This window comes from Rhipicephalus sanguineus, chromosome 1 (assembly GCF_013339695.2).
Source record: "Rhipicephalus sanguineus isolate Rsan-2018 chromosome 1, BIME_Rsan_1.4, whole genome shotgun sequence".
Lineage (NCBI taxonomy): Eukaryota > Metazoa > Arthropoda > Arachnida > Ixodida > Ixodidae > Rhipicephalus > Rhipicephalus sanguineus.
The window spans coordinates 31,739,071-31,763,182 of NC_051176.1; the positions used below are offsets into that span (position 1 = coordinate 31,739,071).

General features: G+C 44.5%; 1 protein-coding gene across 2 annotated transcripts in view; it reads left to right on the forward strand.

The window, feature by feature from the left end:
- The window catches only part of LOC119390183 (protein zer-1 homolog), a 138,310-nt gene that overhangs the window by 109,104 nt on the left and 5,094 nt on the right, over positions 1-24,112 (forward strand). Inside the window, exon 16 of one of the 2 annotated variants that reach the window (XM_037657753.2) lies at positions 5,496-5,559. The exons of the other annotated variant lie outside the window; for it this stretch is intronic. Coding sequence (XP_037513681.1) covers positions 5,496-5,532 — 37 coding nt within the window. The 3' untranslated portion in view covers positions 5,533-5,559. The remainder of the gene's footprint in view (positions 1-5,495; positions 5,560-24,112) is intronic. 2 annotated transcript variants of the gene reach the window in all.

Consider the following 24,112-nt stretch of genomic DNA (forward strand, 5'->3'; position numbering starts at 1 on the left):
TCTTAGGTGATTAGGGGGGGGCGCCCCCCTGCCCCCCTGTGCGCACGCCTATGCTCCTGAGATGATTTTTCCCATGAGATTTGCAATGAATCGAAATATTTCTAGCCTTCATAAGAGCCCTATAATAATACTCAGGTGCTTGAATGTTAATGCAATATGCTTCTGTATTGCACTCCAGGATATAAAATTCGCTGCTCCAAAGTGCTCCCAGATGCAAAATTATCTGCTCCAAAGTGCTCCAATATGAAAATTTTGCTGCTCCAAAGTGCTCCAAAACGGAAATTTTGCTGCTCCAAAAATTGCTCCAAATCAGAAGTCCTCGGTAGCATCACTGCGAATGGGGAAGATGGTTAGAGCGTACAATGCACGTAATGGAAGGGAAGCAAGCAGGCAGTGAGAAAGCACCTGCATAACAGCGCGCCTGCTGATTGTGGCGTTTAGTTACAGATTAAGTTGGCCTTTGCTGCATACAGATGCTTTATTCGGTGTGCAAGGAGAGTTTTGACAAAGTGACCTAAACCATGTGCTCGCGGTGAGTCGCGTGCTTCTGATTAGCGAATACTGGTGGGGTAAGTTGACGTTGTAGGCTGCAAACTGCGTATGCGTTAGCCCTTTGGAGAGCGGCAGCAGCCCACCCCCACACACGCTAGATGCAAATAAAGTTTGAGAATACATTTTTCTTGACGACAAGACACCAGAGCAAAGTTTTACTGCAGGAAAATAATTAAAACTAGATTTACACGCAATGCAAGCTGATGGCAACCGTCAATCGTACTGAAGTGAGCACGCACAGAAAGGGTCATTTTAGCCCGTTAAACCTCGTGAACAAAGCAAATGAGGACATAAATATTAACACAGTATTCTCACTGACGTAAGCGCTCTTCGATAAAAAAATGTCGTCAAAATTGAGGCCTGAGTTTATTTTATTTTATTTTTTTTAAAATGAGCTTTTTTGAAAAATTTCTCTTTTTAAACTATTTTCTACTTCTTTTGCGCTGTCTGCAGGAAAACAATCTTCCGCATAAATGTTGCAAAGGCTCCTTGCAATACTTGACACAGTTTTGAAGTTTCTGTGTGAAATAGGAAAGGCGCCAAGGCACATCAAACACAGCAAACTTTGTTGATTTAGACTGGGTTTGCCATTTTTTTCACATTTTTTTTCCTTTTGAGGACGGCGTAAAAAAGCATGAATGTAATTCAAAGTAATGCGTATTAAAACCAACAAAAAACATTTTCGACACATCATTTATACAGTCAAACCTCGTTAATACGTACCCGCTTTAAACGTACTAACGGTTAAAACGTAGTTGCGACGAATCCCCGACCGAGTCCCATAGAGCCCAATGCATTCGCTGACCGTTTAAGCCGTAGTGGTTCGCCCTATGCCTACCGGTTAGTGCGTACCCTGCGTACCGCGATAACTTTTTGTGCCATAATATTTTGCTGCGCCGCTCAACTTCCCGATGCCAGAATGTGCCGCCAAAGGTCTTCCGCCTTTTTGAGAAGTGCGCAGATCAGTCGATCCCCGATTCCGACTTCCGCGCGATTGCGGCGACACCTTTGCGGTTAAGCATCGGGAAAGAACGAAGGCGAGGTGGCGGCCACCGACGAATGCGCCGACATGACTTATCGCCGACAACCTTATCACAATAAGTATCTTCAGCTATCTGCTCGGGCACGCGTGCGGCGCAGCGCTACTTTTTAAGCTTACTGCACGCTTTTATTAGGCGACAACCTGAACGCGCTGGGCCGCCGATCGCTGCCGCTTCGTTGTGCGCGGCCGTCTTCAAGGCTGAAGTTGAATTAATGGCACAAATGCTCGGGTAGGGTCGAAGAACTTCAACCACGTCGAAGAACTTCAGCCCGACAGCAAACGCTACTAAGCCGTCATCAGGCGCGCACCGCTTTGTAGAAGCGAAAGCAGATCGCTGTTGCGTAGTTAGCGTTGCGGGTCGCGGGCGCCGAGAAACCTCGCTGCATTGACGCTATCACACTAAACGCACGTGTACGATAAAGCAAGCGTAGCGCAGTTGTAACCATACTGCACGCTTTTATTAGGCGACAACCCAACGCGCCTCCGTCCGCTGCCAGGACCGCTAGAGCATCGCGGAGTGCGCATCGCTTGCATGAAGCTCGTCATCGCTGCGTTAACCGAACAAGCTACTCGCCGCATCTGTGCACGATCTGGAGCGAAGTGGTTACGAACAACATTCCCACGATAAATGCGCGCGTGCGGCACAGCAAGCGGCCCGGTAGTGACGGCGTGAGCCGAGTAGGCGACGCACTGCACGCAACTAGCCGGGAGACGATCGGCGCCACGCGGCCGTACCGCGTCTCACTGGAACTGTGTCAGTTTTCGTTTAGTAGCAGATCGCGGTTAGACGCACGCACATATACCGCGGAAAGCGGACACTGTCCGTTCTGTCGCTACGTCGGTCACTGCGTTGACCGCGTATCCCGGACCTTGCAATAGTTTCGAAATGTTCTTCGGCGTCGCCACTACGCGCTATCGGGCGGTCGTGCGAGTGTGGCAGTATCTTTTCACCACTTTGGCAAAAAGAAAGAAAAGGCTTTGCGGTGGATACTTTAGGCAATATTTGCTGTGGCACTCTATTTATTTGCTGGCGGCGATGGCGTACGCTAGGAGATGCAAATTTGTACTTGGTGTTTAATGCGTACTACCGTTTAGTGCGTAGTTATGCCGCGTTCCCGGCAGGTACGTATTAACGAGGTTTCACTGTAGTTAGTGTTAAATTCGGCCGTGAAATTCGAAAACATTGCAGTGAACAAAAACAGGAGGCCCGCGCCAACACCTTAAAATATTTTATTGGCACGCTGGGGGCGTTTCTTCGAAATAAAATTTTCGGTTCCATGCACTTTCAATGTGCCCACATAACATATATAAAAACCCAGGCAACTAAAAAATATCGACGGGACAGGCATGTCCGATCTCTCATGAAATCACCCTTTAGAGGGCGGCAGCAGCCCACTTTCACACACGCTAGACACAAATAAAATCTGACAACACATTTTTCTTGACGAAAAGCCACCAGAGCAAGGTTTCGCTGCAGCAGAATAATTAAAACAGATTTACGTACAATGCAAACTGATAACAAGATCAGTCGCACTGAAGTGAGCACACAGAGCAAGAGTCCTTTTGTCCAGTTATATCTCGTAAACAAAGCAAATGAGGACATATGATATTAAAACCACGTGTTCGCTGACATGAGCGCTCTTCGATAAAAAATTGTCGTCAAAATTGAGACCGAAGTTTTTTTTTTATTTTATTTTTTGAAGATGTACTTTTTTTTTAAAAACTCACTTTAACTATTTTTTGCTTTTTTTGTGCTGCCCATAGGAAAATTATCTTCCGTATAAATGTTGCAAAGGCTCTTCTCTATATTTGACATTGTTTTCAAGTTTCTGCTTGAAATAGGAAAGGCGCGAAGGCGCCTCAAACTTGGCACGCTTTTTTAATTTCGGCCGTGTTTGCCATTTTTTCACATTTTCTTCCTTTGGAGGATGGCATAAAAAAAGCATGGATGTAATTCACAGTAATGCATATTAAAACCAGCAAAAAAGGATTTTAGACACATCATTGATAGTTCGCGTTAAATTCGACTGTGAAATCCGAAAACATTGCAGTGAGCAAAAACAGGAGGCCCGCGCCGCCACCTTCAAATATTTTTTTGGTGCTGGGAGCATTTCTTGGAAATAAAATTTTCGGTTCCATGCACTTTGAATGTGCCCACATAACATATAAAAAACCCAGGCAAAACAAAAATATCGACCGGACAGGCATGTTCGATCTCTCGTGGAATCACCCTATAGCATTTCGCCAGGTGTGCTGCTGCTTAAAAGGCGGCAGGGCAGTGACTACTATAGTGGTGGCTGTGTGATGATGCACCCGTTGCTTGAGGCAGCACCATTGATAACCGCTGCTTCTGCTTATCGCTGTCATGAACTGCCATGAGGAAAGCATACCGTTTGTATACGGAACTTTAGGGAGCACTGCAATGCCGTCGCGCATAGGCGCGCAAGCGGGCATGTCACGTGGTGACATGCTCACATTTCTTTTTTTTTTCATTTCGTTGGCTTCTGTGATAAGCAGAAAAACACTAATACTTAATAAGTTGAAAGTTAGAAACTGTCTAATCTGACATTTTTGCGAACCGATCTACGACTTTCTCATTGAAATCTTTTGATCAGCTTCGTTACTTCAAAATTTGGTTAATTAATTTTGCCTAATTGAGCAATCAAGCAGAACACAAGAAGTAGCGTGCTTACTCCATGCAACAATCAGCACCATGAATTTGGTCGCGTCGTCATAGAGTGTGTTGGCATATTTTTAAACTATGGCTAGAGATAGCTGGGGCTCCCTCTATACTATGCAGCAATTTTAGTTATCTGTGGCAGATTGCACAATTCTTGAATTTAATTGCTTGAAAAGGTGGACATTACTTGTAGAATATATAGATACACAATTGAGTAATTAACGGAATTTCTTTAGTTACTTTGTCACATATTGTGATTTACGAATTGTAGCCAGCGAGCTTACGAGGTATTCATGTAGAGTTAATAATGAAGATAGCACCATTTTAAAATCTGTGTGCTTTCAACCTTGCACTAAAAAGCCATTGTTGGTCAATTTCTTAACAAAATGCCATTTTACACATGGAAGCACACAGACAGAGATGTGTTTTGTCTCGCATTCTATCAATGAATATGTATTTAAAACGTGCTTTCATGCTGAAAATTCCTTGCATCACTTTAGAAACATCACTTTATGAATTCTGTATGAAAAGTGAAATAATGAATAATGACTATTGGTTTTGACCACTTTTGTTCTGCACCTTGTCAATAGTACTGACAAGTGCCTCTTTTAACCTAAGATATAGCGACTGATTTAAAGTTATGTAACTGCCATCACAAGTGGCGTGCTGTTACTTCCCTGTGGTTTGATGTTGCTATGAATCACGCTCAAAATAACTTGCCAAAAAACATCCATTCCTGTCTGTAACAATATCAAACACCCAATCTGGTTGCGATCAGTACTCTGCCACAGGAAAGCTGAGTAGTGTAATGGTTTGGGTGAGAAAAGCAGAAAAGATTTTTTTATTTTTTAACAGCTCAGGCTAAGCAGTTATAATCTTCTCTTAGCGTACCTGATGAACTGTAAATGCAAATGATTCTCAAATTATTTGCCTGTAAACTACTACATCTTCATCAAACATTGTACTTCAGATGAGTCCTCCTTTGTTATTATGGAACACTGTCATGCGCTGCCATATAAATTATGCTTTTAGTGTAGAACCTGATACGAAATTGCTTCTCCCATTTGTCAGCTGTTCGTGCCTGAAATGGCATTTGCAACTGTTTGTATTGCCAAAATATCACTTTAATGCTGATGTCCTCCAATGGTATAGACAGCATCAGTGTAAAAAGTACTGAATTCTAAAAAGGTAACGAGTGTCATCCTGTAACAAATATTTCAGAGGTGGCTGTCAACTGAAGTGGTGCTTCGACTCGTGAAAGTAAGCATGGGCTAACCTCACCAAGGTACCGCATCTTAATCCAAAGTTATCGTCTCATTGACTTTTTGAGTGTGCGCTCAAACTTAATCGAACATGTTATCTGTTCCCATGCAGTTAAATTTCTAACGTCCGTTGAGATTCTCACGAAAGTCAATAAGGTTTGCAGTTCTTCCTTTGATACTCAACTTGAGCTGTAAGCAATACGAGTTCTAGGATGGCCACTTGATGAAAACCTTCTGAGCGGCCACCGCAATAGGTCGGCAAATTCATTCATGAGCCGACTCACTCAGACTCAGATCGAGCCATGAGTCTGAGTTTGTGTGTGTCCGGGTGAGTAATATCTTGGTGAGCTTGAGTCCGACTGAGTCCGGCTGAGAAAAATTTTAGTCCCTGTATCTGAGTCCGAGTGAGCCCTAAGCACAAAATATATTTCTTGAATGAGTCTGAGTGATCTCCACACGTTTTTGCAGACCTATGGTTCTATCTACACAAGCTTCAGGATTACTATCAGCCTTAGGTCAGCTCACATTTATACTTCCGCCGACTCCAGGGGCGTAGCCAGGGGGGGGGGGCTTATGGGGCTTCAGCCCCCCCCGAAATTTTTCGTGCTCTCATACACCACCAACCAGCGGCGTCACCCGGGTGGTCGGATTTATTGGGCTGCAGCCTGATTATCATTTATTTAATTATTTATCTTTTTATGACCCTCAAAATGTTAGCAGAAGCAAGTTTGATATCGGGCTCTACACAGATGGCTCAAAAGTGGATGATGACACAAAACATCAACTGCTAGCTTCTCCTTGGATTCCTCCGCCATGCTATATGTTTAAGTCTATGAACGATTTTAAGCAGAAACGAATGTTTACGTGGCTTGGCTGGACAGGTACCGATGGCTTAGCTTCTCAGCGCTTCAAGAGGGTGCGTTTTGCCGAGTGTGTGTCCTTTTTAGCAGAAGTGAGATTGGCAAGGGCCAACATGCGCGCACTAAGGCCCTCGTATCCAGTCCATTTCAAAAGTGGAAGCACGCCCTCGAAGTCTTCGGTGCACATGAAGTCACTAAGTATCACACTGACGCTCATCTGGTAGCCGATAGTTTTCTTCAAACCTTCTCAGGATGTGTGCCCAGTGCTGTTGATCAGCTGGACCATGGCAGGCAAATTCAAATAAGAGAGATCCGAAGGAAGTTACAGCCTATTGTTGAGACAGTTCTCTTTTGCGGGTGGCAAGGTGTGGCTCTCCGTGGACATAGAGACAGTGGTCCCATGGATTCAGGCACAGCCTCCTCTACAAATACAGGCAACTTCAAAGAGCTGCTTCGCATGCTCGCGGATTGTGGCGACACAGAGAAAAAAAAGGCATTGGGAAAGTTGCCCAAATAAGGCCTAATATTTTAGTTTATATGTACAAAACCACATTATAGAAATCTCTGCTGCAATCATCAAGGAAAGCCTAGTCGCAAAAGTAAACGCTGCAGGCTGCTTCTCCGTACTTGCTGATGAAACGACGGATGTTGCGGGTATCGAGCAGCTTACTGTTTGTGCAAGTTACCTTAATAAGGATGCGAACGGAATCGAAGAAGTGTTCTTAGACTTTGTGCCAATTCACGACCAAATGGCCGGGCCCTGGCCGACACCATCATAAGGCTCCTTATAGAAATGGGAATTAACATGCAGCATCTCCGTGGTCAAGGCTACGGTGGTGCAAGTTCGATGGCCGACAAAACGAATGGTGTTCAAGCTGCTGTCCGTGAGAAATATCCAGCCGCACTCTATGTATTCACTGCGCGTGTCACTCCCTTTATCTAGTTGTGTGTGCAGCATGCTCCATCACAGACATTCGAAACTGTTTTGGGACTCTGAAGGCGACGTCAGCCTTTTTCCGTAAATCTTCTAGCCGCTCACACGTTTTGCGAAAAGTGATAAGTTTGAGCTGTCCTGAGCCTACAAGGCAGCGCCTTTTGGGACTATGCGAAACGCGCTGGGCCGAGAAGCACGATGCAGTGCTTTCATTTGTGAGCCTCTTTCAGCCGTTGATCGCAGCACTAGAGGAGACTAAGTTTAACGGAAATGGCGAAAGTCCAGTGCAGGCAAACAGTCTAACGTTGGCACTCTTTTCACCAGCGTTCCTTGTAAGCCTGCATGTGACGGAACACGTGTTAGCACTGACTTTGCCACTGTCAAAGAAGCTGCAGACGAGGAGTATCGACATGAGCGCTGCCAATGACGACATAGAAGTGATACAGCAGACAATTGAAAGTGACCGCAAGAACACGAATGTTTCTTTCTCAAAAATATTTGCACAAATGCAGGCATTGGCAGAAAAACTGAATGTGGAGATCACCAGCCGTCGAGCCGGTGTCCGGAAGCAAAACCTTGGGAGCAATGCATTCGAAAGTGCGGAAGAATATTTTCGCAGAACCCTGTTCATTCCGTTCATGAACCACGTACTAGCCCAGTTAAACCAACGGTTCGAACAGCACAGGACACTTCTAAAGGACTTTTCATTAATTGTATCATCCGCAATACCACCAATGCAAGATGATCGGGAGAAAGGAGCAGAAAATCTCCTGGCCGTTTTTGCGCATGACGTCGAAACGAGGGCTGGTTTTGGAGAACTGCGACTATGGTGGACAAAGTGGGGAACAAAGCAGCAAACCAGAGCCCCGGTACAGGAACCGATGCCCTCTCTCATTGCGACAGCAGGTTCTGTGCGAATGTGTACAAGCTACTCCGGATTCTAGTCACCCTTCCAGTGACCACTGCCAGCGCAGAGGGAACGTTTTCAAGCATGAGGTTACTTAAGAACTACTTACGCTCCACGATGTCTGAGGAACGCATGGTTGGCCAGGCACTTCTGTACGCCCACAGAAATGTCGACATCAGCGTGTCGGAAGTCATTGACCGCTTCGCTAAGCTTCCTCGCCGGGTCAGCGTTGTCCTTTGATACCGAGCAGGACAAAAATCAGCGCAAACGAAAGGAAAATACACTACTGTTCCAGAGTTCAGGTCAATGAGCCCGTAATTCTGACGCAATATTATTGTTCACCACCTTTTAAAGCCGTGAGGATTTTGTACCTTTTAGCAGTTAACACTGTGACCTAATATAAACATAAGAATACGGGCATCAGGTGGACATTACCAGCCAATCGACAGCTTCACCTTGTTCACTGAGAGGTCGGCATACGCGGCGTTACCAAACAAATTCAACTATTGGGAAGCCGTACTAACAGCATTGTTTGTTACTTTCATTTGACGTTTTTGTTCTTCATTGCTTTTTGAACTAGAAGCGGCAACCTTCCTTTAAATTGAGTGCACAATAGTGGTTCGCACTTTTAAAACAGTTTTGAAGTAGTTTCTTTTGTTATTTCTGCGCTCTTCCTTTATAGTTCTGTTTACATGGTGCGTCCTAGACAGCAGCTTGGCCCAAGGACATATCAGTTGGCCATTATGTATAGTGATCATTGCTTAGTTCCGTTTATTGATTGCATATTTAAATGTACATTTGTGAAGTTTTGCGTAAGCATACTGCGCACTGTTTCCGGTGACTTATATTTTGCCCGTATTCGAGGTGTACTTTCCCATTCTTGCTTTTCCCTGGCCGCATCACTTGTGCAAAAAGATTAACATTTTGCGTAAACAATCTGCATTAAAATCCTGGTTATTTCGTGGACTTCATTTTTTTGTTATCAGGCACCTCGTCAGTTCAAAGCTGATGCAGTTCCGAAGTTTACGTGATATTTGCCGCATAGAGTTTCCTACAATACTTACTAGAGGGAACTCTGGCGCTAGTGTCTATGGGAGCTGCAATGCATCGCGCTTCAGCCAGCATGGGAATCATGGGTAGTACACGGATTTGTCTAAACTTCGTTCTTTCGGCTCCGTTTGGCTCCGCGTGGCCTGCATCCGCTTTGTCGCAAAACGAGGTTGAGCAAAAGTCAGCAGTTTCACTTCACCACTTTAACTTCTTTAGGCTCACCGATTCAAATCTGGTCACGAAGTTCACAACGATCCATTCTTTTATCCGAAAGAAAGCCAAAACATAGCAATAAACAAAGCCACAAGTGCGTTCGAAGCCCACAAGCACGAAGACTAGGCAAATCCGTGTACTACCCATCATTCCCATGGTGGCTGAACGATCGCAGCGCCAGAGTTCCCTCTAGGTCATTTTAGGAAACTCTATGATTTGCCGTACCTGTTACACACACACACAAACACAAATATTGAAAAGATTGAAGACAGTTATTCCTGGAAAGATTTTGCGGGCATGCCAACATAATATTTTTACGAAAAAACACATTTATTACTCGTTCTTAACAGAGGGCAGCATTCAAGAAGTGATTTGCAGCATCTAATACAAATTGTCACTGGTAATACATATTAATGGTAATACCAGTGACAATGTATGTACATGGTAATACATGTACATACCCACGCCGCTTTTGGAAAATTATGAAACCGGACGACAAAACCACAGTCTCTCTTTGTGACACTTCTGGATCCCCCGTTGCCGGCTGCGACGTTCCATCCGTCAACTCTGCATTTTGTTCAGTCTTTACTAACGAACCTAACAACGAACTTCCTGATTTTCCGCATTTTGATTTTCCGCCCATGCCAAAGATTACATTCAATTCAGAGGGAATTGTAAAAGTTATTAACCAATTAAAGAACTCTTCGTCATGCGGTATAGATGGCATAAACGCCAAAATTCTGAAAAATACTAAACATGTATGTAGTTCCATATTGTCAATCATTTTTCAGCAGTCATGCACCGACACAGGTGAAGTCCCATTAGACTGGAGAGTTGGGAAGGTCTTTCGTTCTTCAAGAAAGGTGACCGCTCATTTGCAGGTTACTACCGACCAATCTCGCTCACTGGTGTTTGTTCAAAGATCATGGAACACGTCATCTTTTCTCATGTTGCTACATTTTTATCATACGTAAACTTCTTTCACCCAAACCAACATGGCTTTCGTAAAGATCACTCATGCGAGACCCAACTAACATTATTCCTGCACGACATTCACCTTCATATGGACCGTAACATCCCAATTGACACACTGTTCTTAGATTTTGAAAAAAGCCTTCGATAAGGTACCCCACTCCCGTCTCCTTCAAAAAACCTCGCGTCTAAACCTTCATCGGCATGTTTTTAACTGGATTAAAGCATTCCTAACAAACCGTAAACAATTCGTGCATGTTAATGATCACTCCTCCGACCTCTCGCATGTCTTGTCCAGCGTGCCCCAGGGTATCGTCCTAGGGCCTCTTTTATTCCTAATATGCATTAACGATATTCCGCTTTCCGTTGAATCTAACATCCGTCTTTTTGCTGATGATTGTGTCCTCTACCGCCCTATAAATAACCCCACCGATGTCTCCTCTCTACAGCATGACCTCTCACGCATTCAGCAGTGGTGTACCACCTGGTTGATGTCCCTTAATGCGAAAAAAACTTTACTAATTTCTTTCCATCGTCGCCGAAACCACACGCCGGCTACTTACACAATCAACAACTGTCATATAGCTGCTACTGACTCGATTAAATACCTGCGTGTCCATCTTTCGAGTAACCTATCTTGGGGCGACCATATAAATCACATAATTCACTCCGATAACCGCGCTCTCGGGTACACACGCCGTAACATTTCCATGACACCACCTTCCGTTAAACTACTCGCTTATAACACCATTGTCAGACCAAAACTTGAGTATGCAGCTGCTGTCTTTGACCCCCACCAAACTAATCATATCGAAATACTTGAGTCAGTACAGAACCGAGCAACCAGATTCATTGTTTCAGATTATTCCCGCTACTCGAGCGTCTCCGCCCTCAAATCCCAGTTAAATCTTTCTACCCTCGCTCTTCGTCGTCGTATTGCACGTCTCTGCCTTTTTCACAGATTCTTTTATTCAACCCCGCGTGACAACCACCTCATCCAGCCGGTCCATCGAGGTCATCGCACAAGTCATCCAAATGCTGTGATTCCGCCATGTGCCCACACCACCTCATTTCTGCAGCCCTTCTTTTTGCGCACCACCCGAGACTGGAATGACCTTCCGAACGAAGCAGCAGTCATCCGCGATTTTGCGCGCTTCAAAAATGCCATCCAGGAAGCAGACTCAACCACATCCTAACATACACCTTCATCGATACCGCCATTTTATGACGCCCACCCCTCATGTAAAGTCCCATGTGGGACCTTTGAGGATATAATAAATAAATAAATAAATAAATAAAAAGATAAATAAATAAATGTTATTCATATACTTGGTCGTTCTAAAAATTCAATGAGGAGGTCGCGCTGCAACGTGAGCCTCCCCCGAACAAAATTCCTGGCTACGCCACTGGCCGACTCACACATACTTCATAGCACTAGTGGTCATACGCCAGCTCAATATTTATTAATCAGAGGCGTGATTTACGTAGAAGGGGGCGAGGGAAGGTTGACCTCCCTCCCGCAAACTCTTTTACAGGAAGTTCTTGATAAAAATATCTCATGTAAGTCGCCTCTTTCAATAAAAATGTCCTTACTGATAACTCATATCTGGGGTTGATACTGATAACTCATATTTGATAACTCTATCAGAGGGTTACAACCACTGATAACTCATATCTGAAGGTACGAGATCAAAAGGCGCCAAGTGGAGCACCAATTATGCGAGGTATTGGTGTTAAAGTGCATTGACACCATGGTCGAAAAAGCCGATTATACGCTAACAGACTCATGAGTCGACTCACTCAGACTCAGATAGAGCCGTGAGTGTGAATGAGTAATATTTTGGTGAGTTTGAGTCCTAGTGAGTCCAGCTGACAAAAATTTCAGTGAGTCTAAGTCCGAGTGAGTCCTGTTGAGGAAAGTTTTGGTGAGTCTGAGTCCGAGTGCGCTCTAAGGGCAAAGTATATTTCGTGAGTGAGTCTGAGTGAGCTCCACATTTTTTGCCGACCTATGGCCACCGCCTTCATATTTACAGTCAACGTCCGATTTTTCGGACTCCCTAGGGACCGCAAAATCGTCCGAAAAATCGGGCAGTCCGAAAAAACGAATTCATGCTTTTTTATTCCGCTCAAGCGGTCAAATCGCCACAGCCACGTCCGAAATAGTTTTAATGCCTCCCAGTACAATTATCAGGCATTTTGGTGCGCGCCCAGGCTCTCTCAAATACATTCGGTACCTGCCGCGAACCTTAACTGCGTGCCAACCGCCGCTTGCAAGTTTACATCTCGTGATGAGCGCCGCTGATACCAGCAAAGCGCGGGATAGATTACGGCTCTCTCGCATGGAGCGTTTGGAAACGGTGACGCGGAACACAAAGACTGTGGCGGGAGAGCGGACGACTCGTCCGGCTTTCCTTTATGCGTGTGCGCACGTAAACGATGCATACACACATCGCCGAATCTCCGACGATATGCAGCATTTGCTGCCGTGTGACGCCGATCGTTTCTAGTTGTGTGCAGCACATCGCCAACTAAGCTGACGCCGCCACTGCACTGTTGCTGTATTGTACGCACGCATTTATCATGAAAGTGTTCGTGATGCGTACTTTCTTCCTGACCGCACACGGGCGCGGCAATCGCGAGCTGGTTTCGTCCGTGAAGGCAACGCGTCCGTGCGGCGCACTAGGTCTTGCACAAAGAGGCAGCATGAATGGCGGCGCGGCGCGTTTGGGTTTTCGCCTATTAAATGCGTGCAGTATGCATGCAACTGCGCTAGGCCACATGCACTACCGGGCAGTTAACTGAAGATGCTTATCGTAAGCATTGTCAGCGATTAAGCCGTACTGGCGCGTTTGCCAGCTGCCGCCATCACGCCTCCGCGCATTTCCGCTGCTTATCCGTAAAGACATCGCCGCACGGCGCCGTGATAGCGGCCCCTTTGAATTTCTGGTCTGCTTCACCCCATAACGCATTGGCGTTGCGGCAAAGCTGACTTTCGGACTCTGCTACTGTCGCAAACAGATCGACTCGCGAAAGCGCTGGTTCGAACCAGCGGCAGAGGTGGGGGCTTCAAATAATGCCTTTCGGACCTGCAATTTCGGCAAAAAGTCCGAAAAATCGGACGCGGGAGAGTTCCAGCGTCCGAAATTTCGGACGTTCTAATACATTGACGTCTATGGGGCTGGTGACGGTGCCGCGAAAGCGTCCGAATTTTCGAGCATGTCCGGAAAATCGGGCGTCCGAAAAATCGGCAGTTGACTGTATATAGAAATACCAATAAAAAGTCTTTTTAGATATGAAAAAAGGTTTTGACAAGCCTCTTCAAACATTTGAGCCTCACCGTGAGGGTATTGTCTTTGGTTCTTTACTGAGAACCTGCCAGTTAACATTTCTAAGCATGAGACTCTTTGCAGATGACTTCTACTTGTTCAGTGTAGTACAACATACCTTAAGTTTACTCTCCTCTAGCTGACTTTCATCAAATCTAAACTTAATGTTGTAAATTGCTGACACACTAATTTATGCCAATCTGGAAGTACATTTGAATACCAGTTAAACATGCTCTATCACGTCAACCACAAAGAATCTGCGTACCTTCTGCATGTGCACATTTCTGTACACCCCTACACATTTCATGCAGAAGATTTGAGTGGCCACCCCTGATGCTCCACTCCAGTGTTAGGGATTTCAGCCGAGTTGAGCAGCCATACTTCTAATTAGGGGTGTGCGTTCTATGTAAATTTTCAATGCGAATTAGATAAAATCGAATATTGAATATGGGTGTAGTGCTAAAAAGTTTCAAAATAGCAAGTAACAGTAGCTTTTCTTACGCTCTTAAACAAATTAATGAAACTGCATTTCACTTGGCTGCAGAAGGCTGAGGAGCCTTCTGGTAATGCACTCACACTGTGCAAAAATTATGATGAAAAATTAACTGCTTGACATGTTAAAAAGGTCGGCATTTTCTACGTACCATAACAACGTTTTGGCACACTGCAGCCCAAAAAACACACAACGGACGGAACACGAACGACGACGATGACGAGCGACGACAGCGCTCGTCATCGTCGTTGTTCGTGTTCCGTCCGTTGTGTGTTTTTTGCGCTGCAGTGTGCCAGAATTATGTACCAACGAGCCTCGCTCGACACTTTAACCATAACAACGCTTCTGAATGTGTGAAAGACCTCATATTTCAAATCAGTTTTGTGGAATCCCACAGGGTGGCATAGGGGTTATGAAGGGGAAAGTTGACAACCATCCGTTTGTAGTTTTCTGCTGCAAATTGGTGGTTGTCAATTTTCTATTTCAGGAGTTCTTACTTGGAGTTCAGGTGTCAGGATGCAATGTAATGCCCATGCATAGCCCTTTCTTTTTCAAATCATATTGTTGAGGTAACATTATTCGTGGCTGTTTTATTCCACTCTTTTATAGAATGCATAAGCACAACAACATATATTCTATAAAAGAGCCACAAAATAAAGCTCGGTGAAAAGAAAGCACGCCTGCCGCACGGATGTGCGGTAGATAGGGCTAAATTGGAGCAGGAAGGTAATGCGTGCATCATGCGTATTCCTCGGTGAATGCAGTAAAACATACTTAATTGCCAGGAATGCAGAATAACTATGCAATAAATGGTAGTATGCACTAACTGCCTCATACAGAGTTGCATCTCGTGACGTACTGCCGCTGCCAACAAGCGAGTAAGTTCAGTGCCGTAGTAAATGTTGCCTAAAGCACTCACTACAAGGCCTTTTCTTTGTTTCTTACCGAAGTGTGGCAGAAATTCCAGCTCTTGCATGACTGTACGCGTGGCAGGGAAGCTAAGGAACATTTCAAGACTACAACAGGGAACACACACAGAGCTGAAATGGTGGCAAAGCATGCGGACAACTTGTCCGGCTTTTCCAGTGATTGTGTCTACACTGATCTGCTATTGAGCGAAAACTGGTGCTGTCTCATTATGGAAATGCACCACCTGCTGCTTGCATCGAGCTAATTGTCTCTACCTAGTTGTGTGCAGCGCGTCGCCTGATCACACCATCACTGTTGGGGCGCTTGCTGTACTGTGTGTGCACATTTGCCACTGAAGTGTTTGTACTCGCTTTGATCCTGGCAGTGCACGGGCGTGGCAACTATGTATCCTATTTAGTTGATGTGTTGATGGCGAGCTGCTTTCACTTCTGCATGCAACATCCATGTCTCCATGGTGCATTTTTCAGTGCTGCAAGTATAGGCGGTAATGAATGGTGTAGCAGCGTGCTTTGGATTGTCATTTATCGAAGGCATGCAGTATGCTTGCAACAGTGCTGGGCCACACACGCTGTCCAGCAGATAGCTTAAAGGGGTCCTGAAACACTTTTTCAGCATTGTCAGAAAATACTGCTGGTCTGTCAAGGCTCCCGAGAACATGTGAGCCAAAACATTATAGCGCAGCACGCGGCCTGGAATTCACAATTAATTTCATCGAAGTCAGCTAGAAATCGCTTGCTCTTCTCTCGACAAATGATGCCATAAACCTAAATGACCGTGCCATAAACCCAAAGCCCACGGCCATTGGCTGATTTGAGCATCGTGAGCTGCATAGCTACTGCGGTCGCTGTGGGATGCCGTCACATGCCTGTGCGCGAGCTCGCGATCACACAGAACATGAGCCGTGCATTTGAGGAAAAAAGAAAGAAAAGAAAGTGCTCGAGGTCATGATGTGTGCTGATGAACGGACGCATCTTCTTGCCCCCTTGTAATCCCCCCTGCGTAGCTTTCAACGCGCTCGCTGGTATGAAAGGAGAGAGAAAGCGCCTGTAGTGTGTGACAAATCCCTTTAACTTTGCTTGTTCTTGACGGATTCTAAAAATTTTTGAGGAAGTCGATTCGTGAGGCAATAACCTTTTTTAATGAAGCCATTCGACGATTACTTAAAGAAGTGCCCCTATAATACTCCTCTTGTGATAGGGCTGTTCTCATATTGGCGCTTTCATCAGTGGCCACCATAACGCATTTTGGGCTTTGTGGTGCTCACCGAAAAAGTTGAGGTGCTGGCTGCGCCGCGAGTTCAGGGGCACAGTTGATTGTGGCACACACTAACCTGTAGGCATAGTTTGAGTCACTATGGACGCAAATACATCAGGTTCTATGGAGACTTGGTCAAGGATTAGTCACAACAAGATCCTAACCATAGTAGGTTCCAAATGGATAGGTATTAGCGATGTTTTATCGCAAAAAATAAGAATGCATAGCACTCATAATTCATTACTTTATCACATATTTGAAGTTTTCCCCTATATTCGGTGCTTCTACGAAATATTTGGCCATGGTGGAATATTCTGGAACATCCAGAGATATGCTTTTTTTTATTGGAATACTAAGACTAAGGAAAATATTCAGTTCGTATTCGAAATTTTGATTGTGGAAACACCGCTGGTTCTAATATGTCTGTAATAAGCTGCTCTTTATATGAAGGCCCTTCACTGGGGCCATCTAGGCATTGTAAATAAATGAACTTGTAAAGATGAAACTTGTATCATGACAGTGGTGATGTCCAAAGTTTTTAAGTGAAGCTTTTCTTGCATCTTCGTCCTGGTTGCATAAAAAGTGGCAAAAGAGATGAGCCACTGAATTGAACAAGTATTGTGTGACAGAGATCCAGAAGAAATGTTGAGTGGAACAAGAATGTTATTGCTCAGCCGTGCAGAACATTTTCTGGCTGAAAGACGCATAGTGGAACGACAGTGTTTGGCAGCCATGAGCAGAAAAAGAGTGCAGCGAACATTGCAAGAAGGAAGCATCGGCAGCAAGGAATGTGTGGTGTTTTTTTTTCCTAAAAGAGCCAAATCCAGAAACGGAAACTGGGCTAAATTTCATGGGAATGTAATGCATGCCTAAGTGTCTTTCACATTTAAAAAGTTTGTGATCAAAATGGGGCAACTCGTAATTTTAAAAAGCAGTTTCGAATTGAAAATGAGCCAAATCCCGAACTTGTTTGAACCAAACTGAGCCAGATCAATTAAACCAGCGCTCCATCAACAATCGCACCCAAAACAACCAACATGGGCGCATCCAATCTGTTTCATTTGTGACCTAGTTGCTTTGTTATCATGCTTTCACTCCACAATTGCCTTTTCTTGGTCGTGTTGGTACTTACTGAAGGACGTGATATTGTAGGGCAAAACTCGAATGGAAAGGGTAAGATGCCAGCTTTCGTACTCCTGCCTGTCTGTTTGTGTTTCTTTTCGAGTTTTGCGCTACAGTGTCATATCCTTTCACTCCAAGAAGGTATATTTGGAATGCAAGACAACTGAAATGAAGTTATTCGGCACCGATCTATTCCACGAAGAAGAAGTGATTCTACATGGCACGGCATAACAAGAAGAAGAGGAAGAGGTGAAGCATTTTCAGAGGCCTTCAATAGATGCCAGGAACAAGAAGATGCTGCCGACAGTCCAGGACAGTGTGCCTGTTGCCAGGAAAGACCACTCGCTCTTCAAGCCCAGTCATCGCCATTATGCCCATGAAACAAAGAATGGGACCGACGAAAGCACAAGATAGTGTTAATTTGTAGCAAAGAATTGCTATAACGTTCATTAGCTGCCATTAGCAGCCATTAACTGCCAATGAAATGTCCCAATCTATAAGAGCCAAATCCAAATTTTACTCCTGAATACCGACGATAGTGAGCTATATATGGATTTTAGCCGCAAATAGGTTTCAGGTATTTTGGTGGCAGGAACAGACTGGCAAAAAAGTGTTGGAGCATGCTTGACCATATTGTCAGTACCAAACAACTGCATTTTTCTCAGATTTGGCTCTTTTTAGAAAAAAAAAAAAAAAACACCACCATATGGGACAATCTTATCGAAAATCAGAAGCACACGGTCTCGCATTTTTTGGTGCACACATTGCCTCTCACCATTGGGCCATGTGAACACCAGCGTCAGTCACATCACTTGGCCCTAGTTGCTGGTTATGAATGCTGACATAAGGGGCTATAGCATAAAGTGTAGCAGGAAATGCAAACACACACCACTTGCGTATTGTGTGAGGCACACTGCATTTACCCAGTGTGGGACATGTAGGTCTCATGCACATAAGGAGACCTTGCTTGCTGTGCTTCTTGAAGCAGGTGCAGCTGGCTTCTTACAAAGTTGTTGTACTGCTTTGTTTGGCCCTTTTGTTCCAAATTGATGCTTATATTTGCTTTATGTTTGGATCTTGAAGCTTTGAAAGCCAGTACATTGTTTATTTGCAGGAAAAAAATGCAAAATTTCCCTGCGGGAGGCAAAGACTAAAGGCTAAATAAGCCCGACGAGGTCTTGACCTCCTGATACAGTCTGCATCAGTGCCATATTATACACATTTACACACCAGTAACATACACATATGCAAATAAGTGACATATTATGCACATATTATACACATTTCAGTAGTATGAGATATTACTTGGTTTTACATGCTATCATATTCATATTTCCTTTTTTTTTCATACATATACATTCAAAATTATTTATACATTCGGAATATGCTTACTTCAGCATACATACACAAAAATGTTATACATTTTAAAACAGGCTTCTTTCTACATAATATACATTCAGAATGCATTTTGCACTAAAGAGAAAGCATTGTTGGAATCAAACGATTCTGTATCATTGTTCGCAGCAAAAAAAAAAACAACAAAAACAAACAAAGTATACAAGTATTGCTAAACGTAAATACTTAGGGATCTACTATGACGTTAGTCGAAAGAAGAAATGATGACACTTCAATTGTTTACTTTTCAGTGTAAAGTCTATATTCGATTCGTGAAGGTTTAGCAATTGTATAATGTTATCAGTGGCGTAAATAATGGGGGGTCAGGGGGGTCCTGACCCCCCTTATATTCAGGCTGGGGGGGACACCCCTTGCAAGTGTCCCCCCTTGAAATTTACCTTTGAAATATCATATTTGAATTGCTTGACAGTTAAGCACAGTGCACTCTCCTTAAATTCAACTCTGGAACCCTACTAATAAATAGAAAAGTACATGAGGGAAAGCCGTTTCAAATGGGTTTTCTGACAGGCCCCGCCACGGTGGTCGAGTGGTTATGGCGCCCCACCCGAAGGGCGTGGCATCGAATCCTGGCTGCATTTCGATGGAGGCGAAAATGCTTGAGGCCCGAGTACTTGGATTTAGGTGCACGTTAAAAGTGGTCGAAATTTCCGGAGACCTCCTCTACGGCGTCCATCATAATCATATTGTGGTTTTGAGGCGTTAAATGCCAGATATTATATTATGAAATGCTACGGGTGACTTCTGATGTGCCGAAAATGTTCATTATGCTGGCCTTTGAAGCGCAAAGCAAACAATTCCCGATCATCTACCGTTGTTTATTTATGTAGACGATGGGCTAGAAGCCACCGACAATGAAGTATGAATGCGATTTCTCGAATACAATTGTGTTGTAAAAAAATAACCTGTGAATATAAACACGCTTTACAAGAATGATTCCTGCGTGAAATCGTGGGATGCTATCAGGATACACGGTTGGAGCTGAAGGTAAAAAAAAGCATTTACTTTACGCGTTAAAACAAAAAAAGTGTTAGGATTTTCAGTTGATGGTTTAACCCGAATGACATGTGAGCTACATATATGCTAGAGACATAGACACTAATTTTGCCAGCTATTGGCTGCTCAGGCCCACGCTCATATCTTTCTTAATTTATTTGAAAACTATTTTGAATTTTATATATAATAAATAAATAAATAAATTATAATTAAAAATTAATTTAAAAATGTATATTTATGAAAAACAAGATGGCCGCCATGGCATCAAGATGAGTGCCCCCCCTTGAGGTTTTTCTGGATTTACGCCACTAAATGTTATAATCAATAGCCTGCTTGCCATAGTTCGGCGTGTTTTCTTGGTTTAGTGGGTAGACTTTCTGAAGCCATATTTTGTTGATACAGTGCGTGGGAAGGAATCCTGTAGTTTATGTTTATGAATGTGTTGCGTAATATACTTTCCTAACAGATAGAATTTCATGTTTAAGAAAAAGCGGCTGAGTGTGTAGGTCCTTGAGGTGACTTATATTTTTCTATTGCACGATTGATATTCGATCGTAACTGGTCTTAATTGTTTTCCCCCATACCAGCGTTCCGTATAGAAGTTTGGAGTAAAACAAGCTATAGATAACCGTGAAGGGAGGAGGAAAGCGATCTTACTCAAGCACCCTACAGAACGAGCTAGATCTGCCAAGAGACTACTTACGTGCGCTGTCCATGATAACTGTGCTCGTGAAACCAGACTCCCAGGAATTTTTGTGTGCCGACGTGTTCGAGTCGCTGACCATTAAACTAAATTACTATATGATCACTAGAGGCCGGATTTCTAGGCATTGAAAAATCTCGTTTTAGGCGCCAAAAAAAAAAAGGCAAGGAAAACAACGTTTTAGGCCTCCAGTATATTAAATATCGGCACAGTAAAGATCCACATAAATGCAAATAAATTCAATAAGACGTGCGCGACCTCTACCTATGACGCGAAAACAAAAATGCTATTGCTTAAGATGGCAAAAAATTGAATGACACTTTGTAAATTGCAAAGTGTACGTGTTTGGCGAAAGCCTGTGGCCATTCGACTGACTAAGCCGTGCTATAAGGTACGAATTTGGGCTGGTTGGTTCATGATTAGAAACAGCGCTAAAAGACGGGACAAAGAAAGGACACAAACCACGGCGCTGACTAACAACCAAATGTGTTTTATTCTTCCAGTCTGCCTATATATAGGCAGACTGGAAGGCTTTTTCTTTGTTTCTGTGCTTTTGTTTCCTTGAGATTGTGGCGGAGTATATATAGGCAGACTGGAAGAATAAAACACATTTGGTTGTTAGTCAGCGCCGTGGTTTGTGTCCTTTCTTTGTCCCGTCTTTTAGCGCTGTTTCTAAAGTTAAGCCATGCTTTTGGGGAATCCACATTCTTGGGGCGTTTCTCCGAAACGCTTGCCGTGGAGAATCATCACCGTCCGACTAACTCGACTGCTGGAGCGGCGGTGTGAGGGGCCACGGACGCACACCGCCGATGGACGCGCGCCGCCCCCGCCAGTTGCGCAACGCGCGTTGGAAGGAGCAACGCGCAGCTGTTGCTATGCGCCGCTGTGCCATCACGTGATTGCTGAGAGAGTGTGAGGGGGAGAGGCCACAGCTGGCACCGTTCCAGGGCATGGACGGACGGATGGACACCGCGAGTATGAGACATTAAAGGCTTTCGCCTTAAAAGGCGCGAACAGTTGAACATAGCCGTGCAATTGTGCTTTTGTCTCACACGGTTCGCAGAACACGGCCTCTCCCGTGTTCTGCAGGGTGAGTCAAGTGTCCACTGTCGAATCAACACACTATCTTTTCGGCATGACTAAGAAGGCAGAGGAGGAACAAACAGCAAGATCACTAAAAGATCCGAAGGGAGGATTCCTCATATTGGTCGGGTCGAATCGCGTAGAGCCAATTTCTCTCCTGGCAGTGAAGTAGCCAGTCGGGGGGTTCGGGAACATTCAGCTCCCCCCCGAAACTTTCCAGTTTTGCTTGTGTGTATAAAACGCATGCACGAAAAGTACATACAGCTGAATCCCCCCCCTCCCCTCGAAAAACATTTCTGGCTACGCTACTACAGTGAACACCTTTGAAAAGTAAATTAAAAACAAAACAAAAAGCTGCGTGTACATGACATTTTTCTTTCTTTTTAGTCTTCACTCTCCTTTCCGCTGACGGCTCTCCGCGGTTTTGCATTCGCCAACACCGCTCACGCCATGTCAGCGCGGCGGCGAATGCTCGCCGGCGTGTCCCGCTTCACTGCTATCTAGCGGTTGTTTCGTTGTTTCCGGGAGTTGGTTGAACGAGAGGACTATAGGCACGGCCGGGCTAGACCGCACGCGCGCTTCTTTTCTTACGGCCTTCTCACCCGTCGCGAAAGCAATGGGAGAGTTTCTCAGTATGTTTCGCCGCCCGGCGGCGGTAGGGGCGCTGCGACCCTGACCGTGCATCTCCTGCGCCGCGCACACGGCACAAGAGTGTTGCTCGATGTGAAACCGCGGAATCGGGGTTCTCGACGGAGAAAGGGGAGGGGGATTATTCAAGAAGTCGGGGGTAGAGGGAGGATCGTCTCCTTTAAAAAAAAAAAAAAAACTAATGTTATCAGATGGCTCGCCGCATAATGCATGCATGTGCTCGTGGATAATACAAGCTTAAACTCAGTAAAACTGCGGAAGAATCGGCTAACGAGGCATAATGCAGGAGGGTAGCGAATTTGGCGAGTTGGAAAATGCTCATGATGGTTAGCGCAAACGCAACACGGACGAAAAGAAGAAAAAAAGACGACACAAGCGCTATCTAACAACTGAATGTTTATTGGAAAAATCACAAATATATATGTATAAGAAAGAGAAGAAAACAACAAACCCGCACATGTGCCAAATATAATTGACAGATAAAAACGTGTATGCTAACAAAACTACGTCCTTTCCAGGAAAGACACTTCCTCATCAATCAAAGCGATAGAAGGGCAGCTCACGCAGTTCTCTTTCTTAGACATATATATTTGTGATTTTTCCAATAAACATTCAGTTGTTAGATAGCGCTTGTGTCGTCGTTTTTTCTTCTTTTCGTCCGTGTTGCGTTTGCGCTAACCATCATGAGGCATAATGCAGGAGGCATGAAGCACTGGCAACGATCAGAGAGAGATATAAACAACGCTGCACCTGTTCTACAAGCAGAGAGCACCAAATACCTTTGGCCCTTGGTCTCGTTGGACAATGAGGCCGCAATTAAGAGGTCGCCTTCCCTTTGCTAGCTATTTTCTATTTCTTTATTTTTCCAAATACATTTGGAGTGGTTTTCAGAGCTAAAAGCTGCGGTCTGCAGCTTGACAGCTCTTTGAAACACGTACGTGAGTTGTATCTCTAATGGTTGAAAATAACTGCGTATAGGGGGAAAGAAAGTAAAAAAAAAACAAGAGAGGACTCTTGCTGCTGAATAACCCCTTCGGACGGCACGCCCCGAGAGTGGTACCTGGTGTTAACACCACCTGGAAACATTAATTCCGGGGACCCCGAGCTCTTTTGCGTTCCTTTTGTTAGCGTCAGGATGGCTGGGCCGTAAAATAAGACACAGTAGAAAACGCAACGCACGACACACAGTTAAAAGGGAAAAAGAAGTTTACATTTAATTATCAATAACTTGGTTACAACGCAAAACTCATAACACAAAGTCGCATACGCATATTCGCTCAAATCGCACTGCTAACAACGCACAACCGCTCTAATCGCACCGCTAAAACGTACAACCGCTCAAATCGCTCGCACTTTTCAGACTCTCCTCGTCGTTTATTATTATTATACAGACCTCGGATTTGACTCTTGCGCATCGCTGCTGACGACCAACAACAGGCAGCATCAGCTGTACAAGCTACTGCGAGCACAAGACATGAACGAACTACACAACCCGAAGCCTGAGTTTCTATAACTCTTTTGGTCAAGATAGTGGTCTTTTTCGATAAGGCCTCTGAACACCTGCCACGCAGGAATGTACTAGAAGTTTTGGAAACAGCAGTCCAGCCCTACTTGCAACGCGCTCCCATCTTAAGCTGTCCTGAAGGCGTTGACGACAGCCACTCCCGACGAT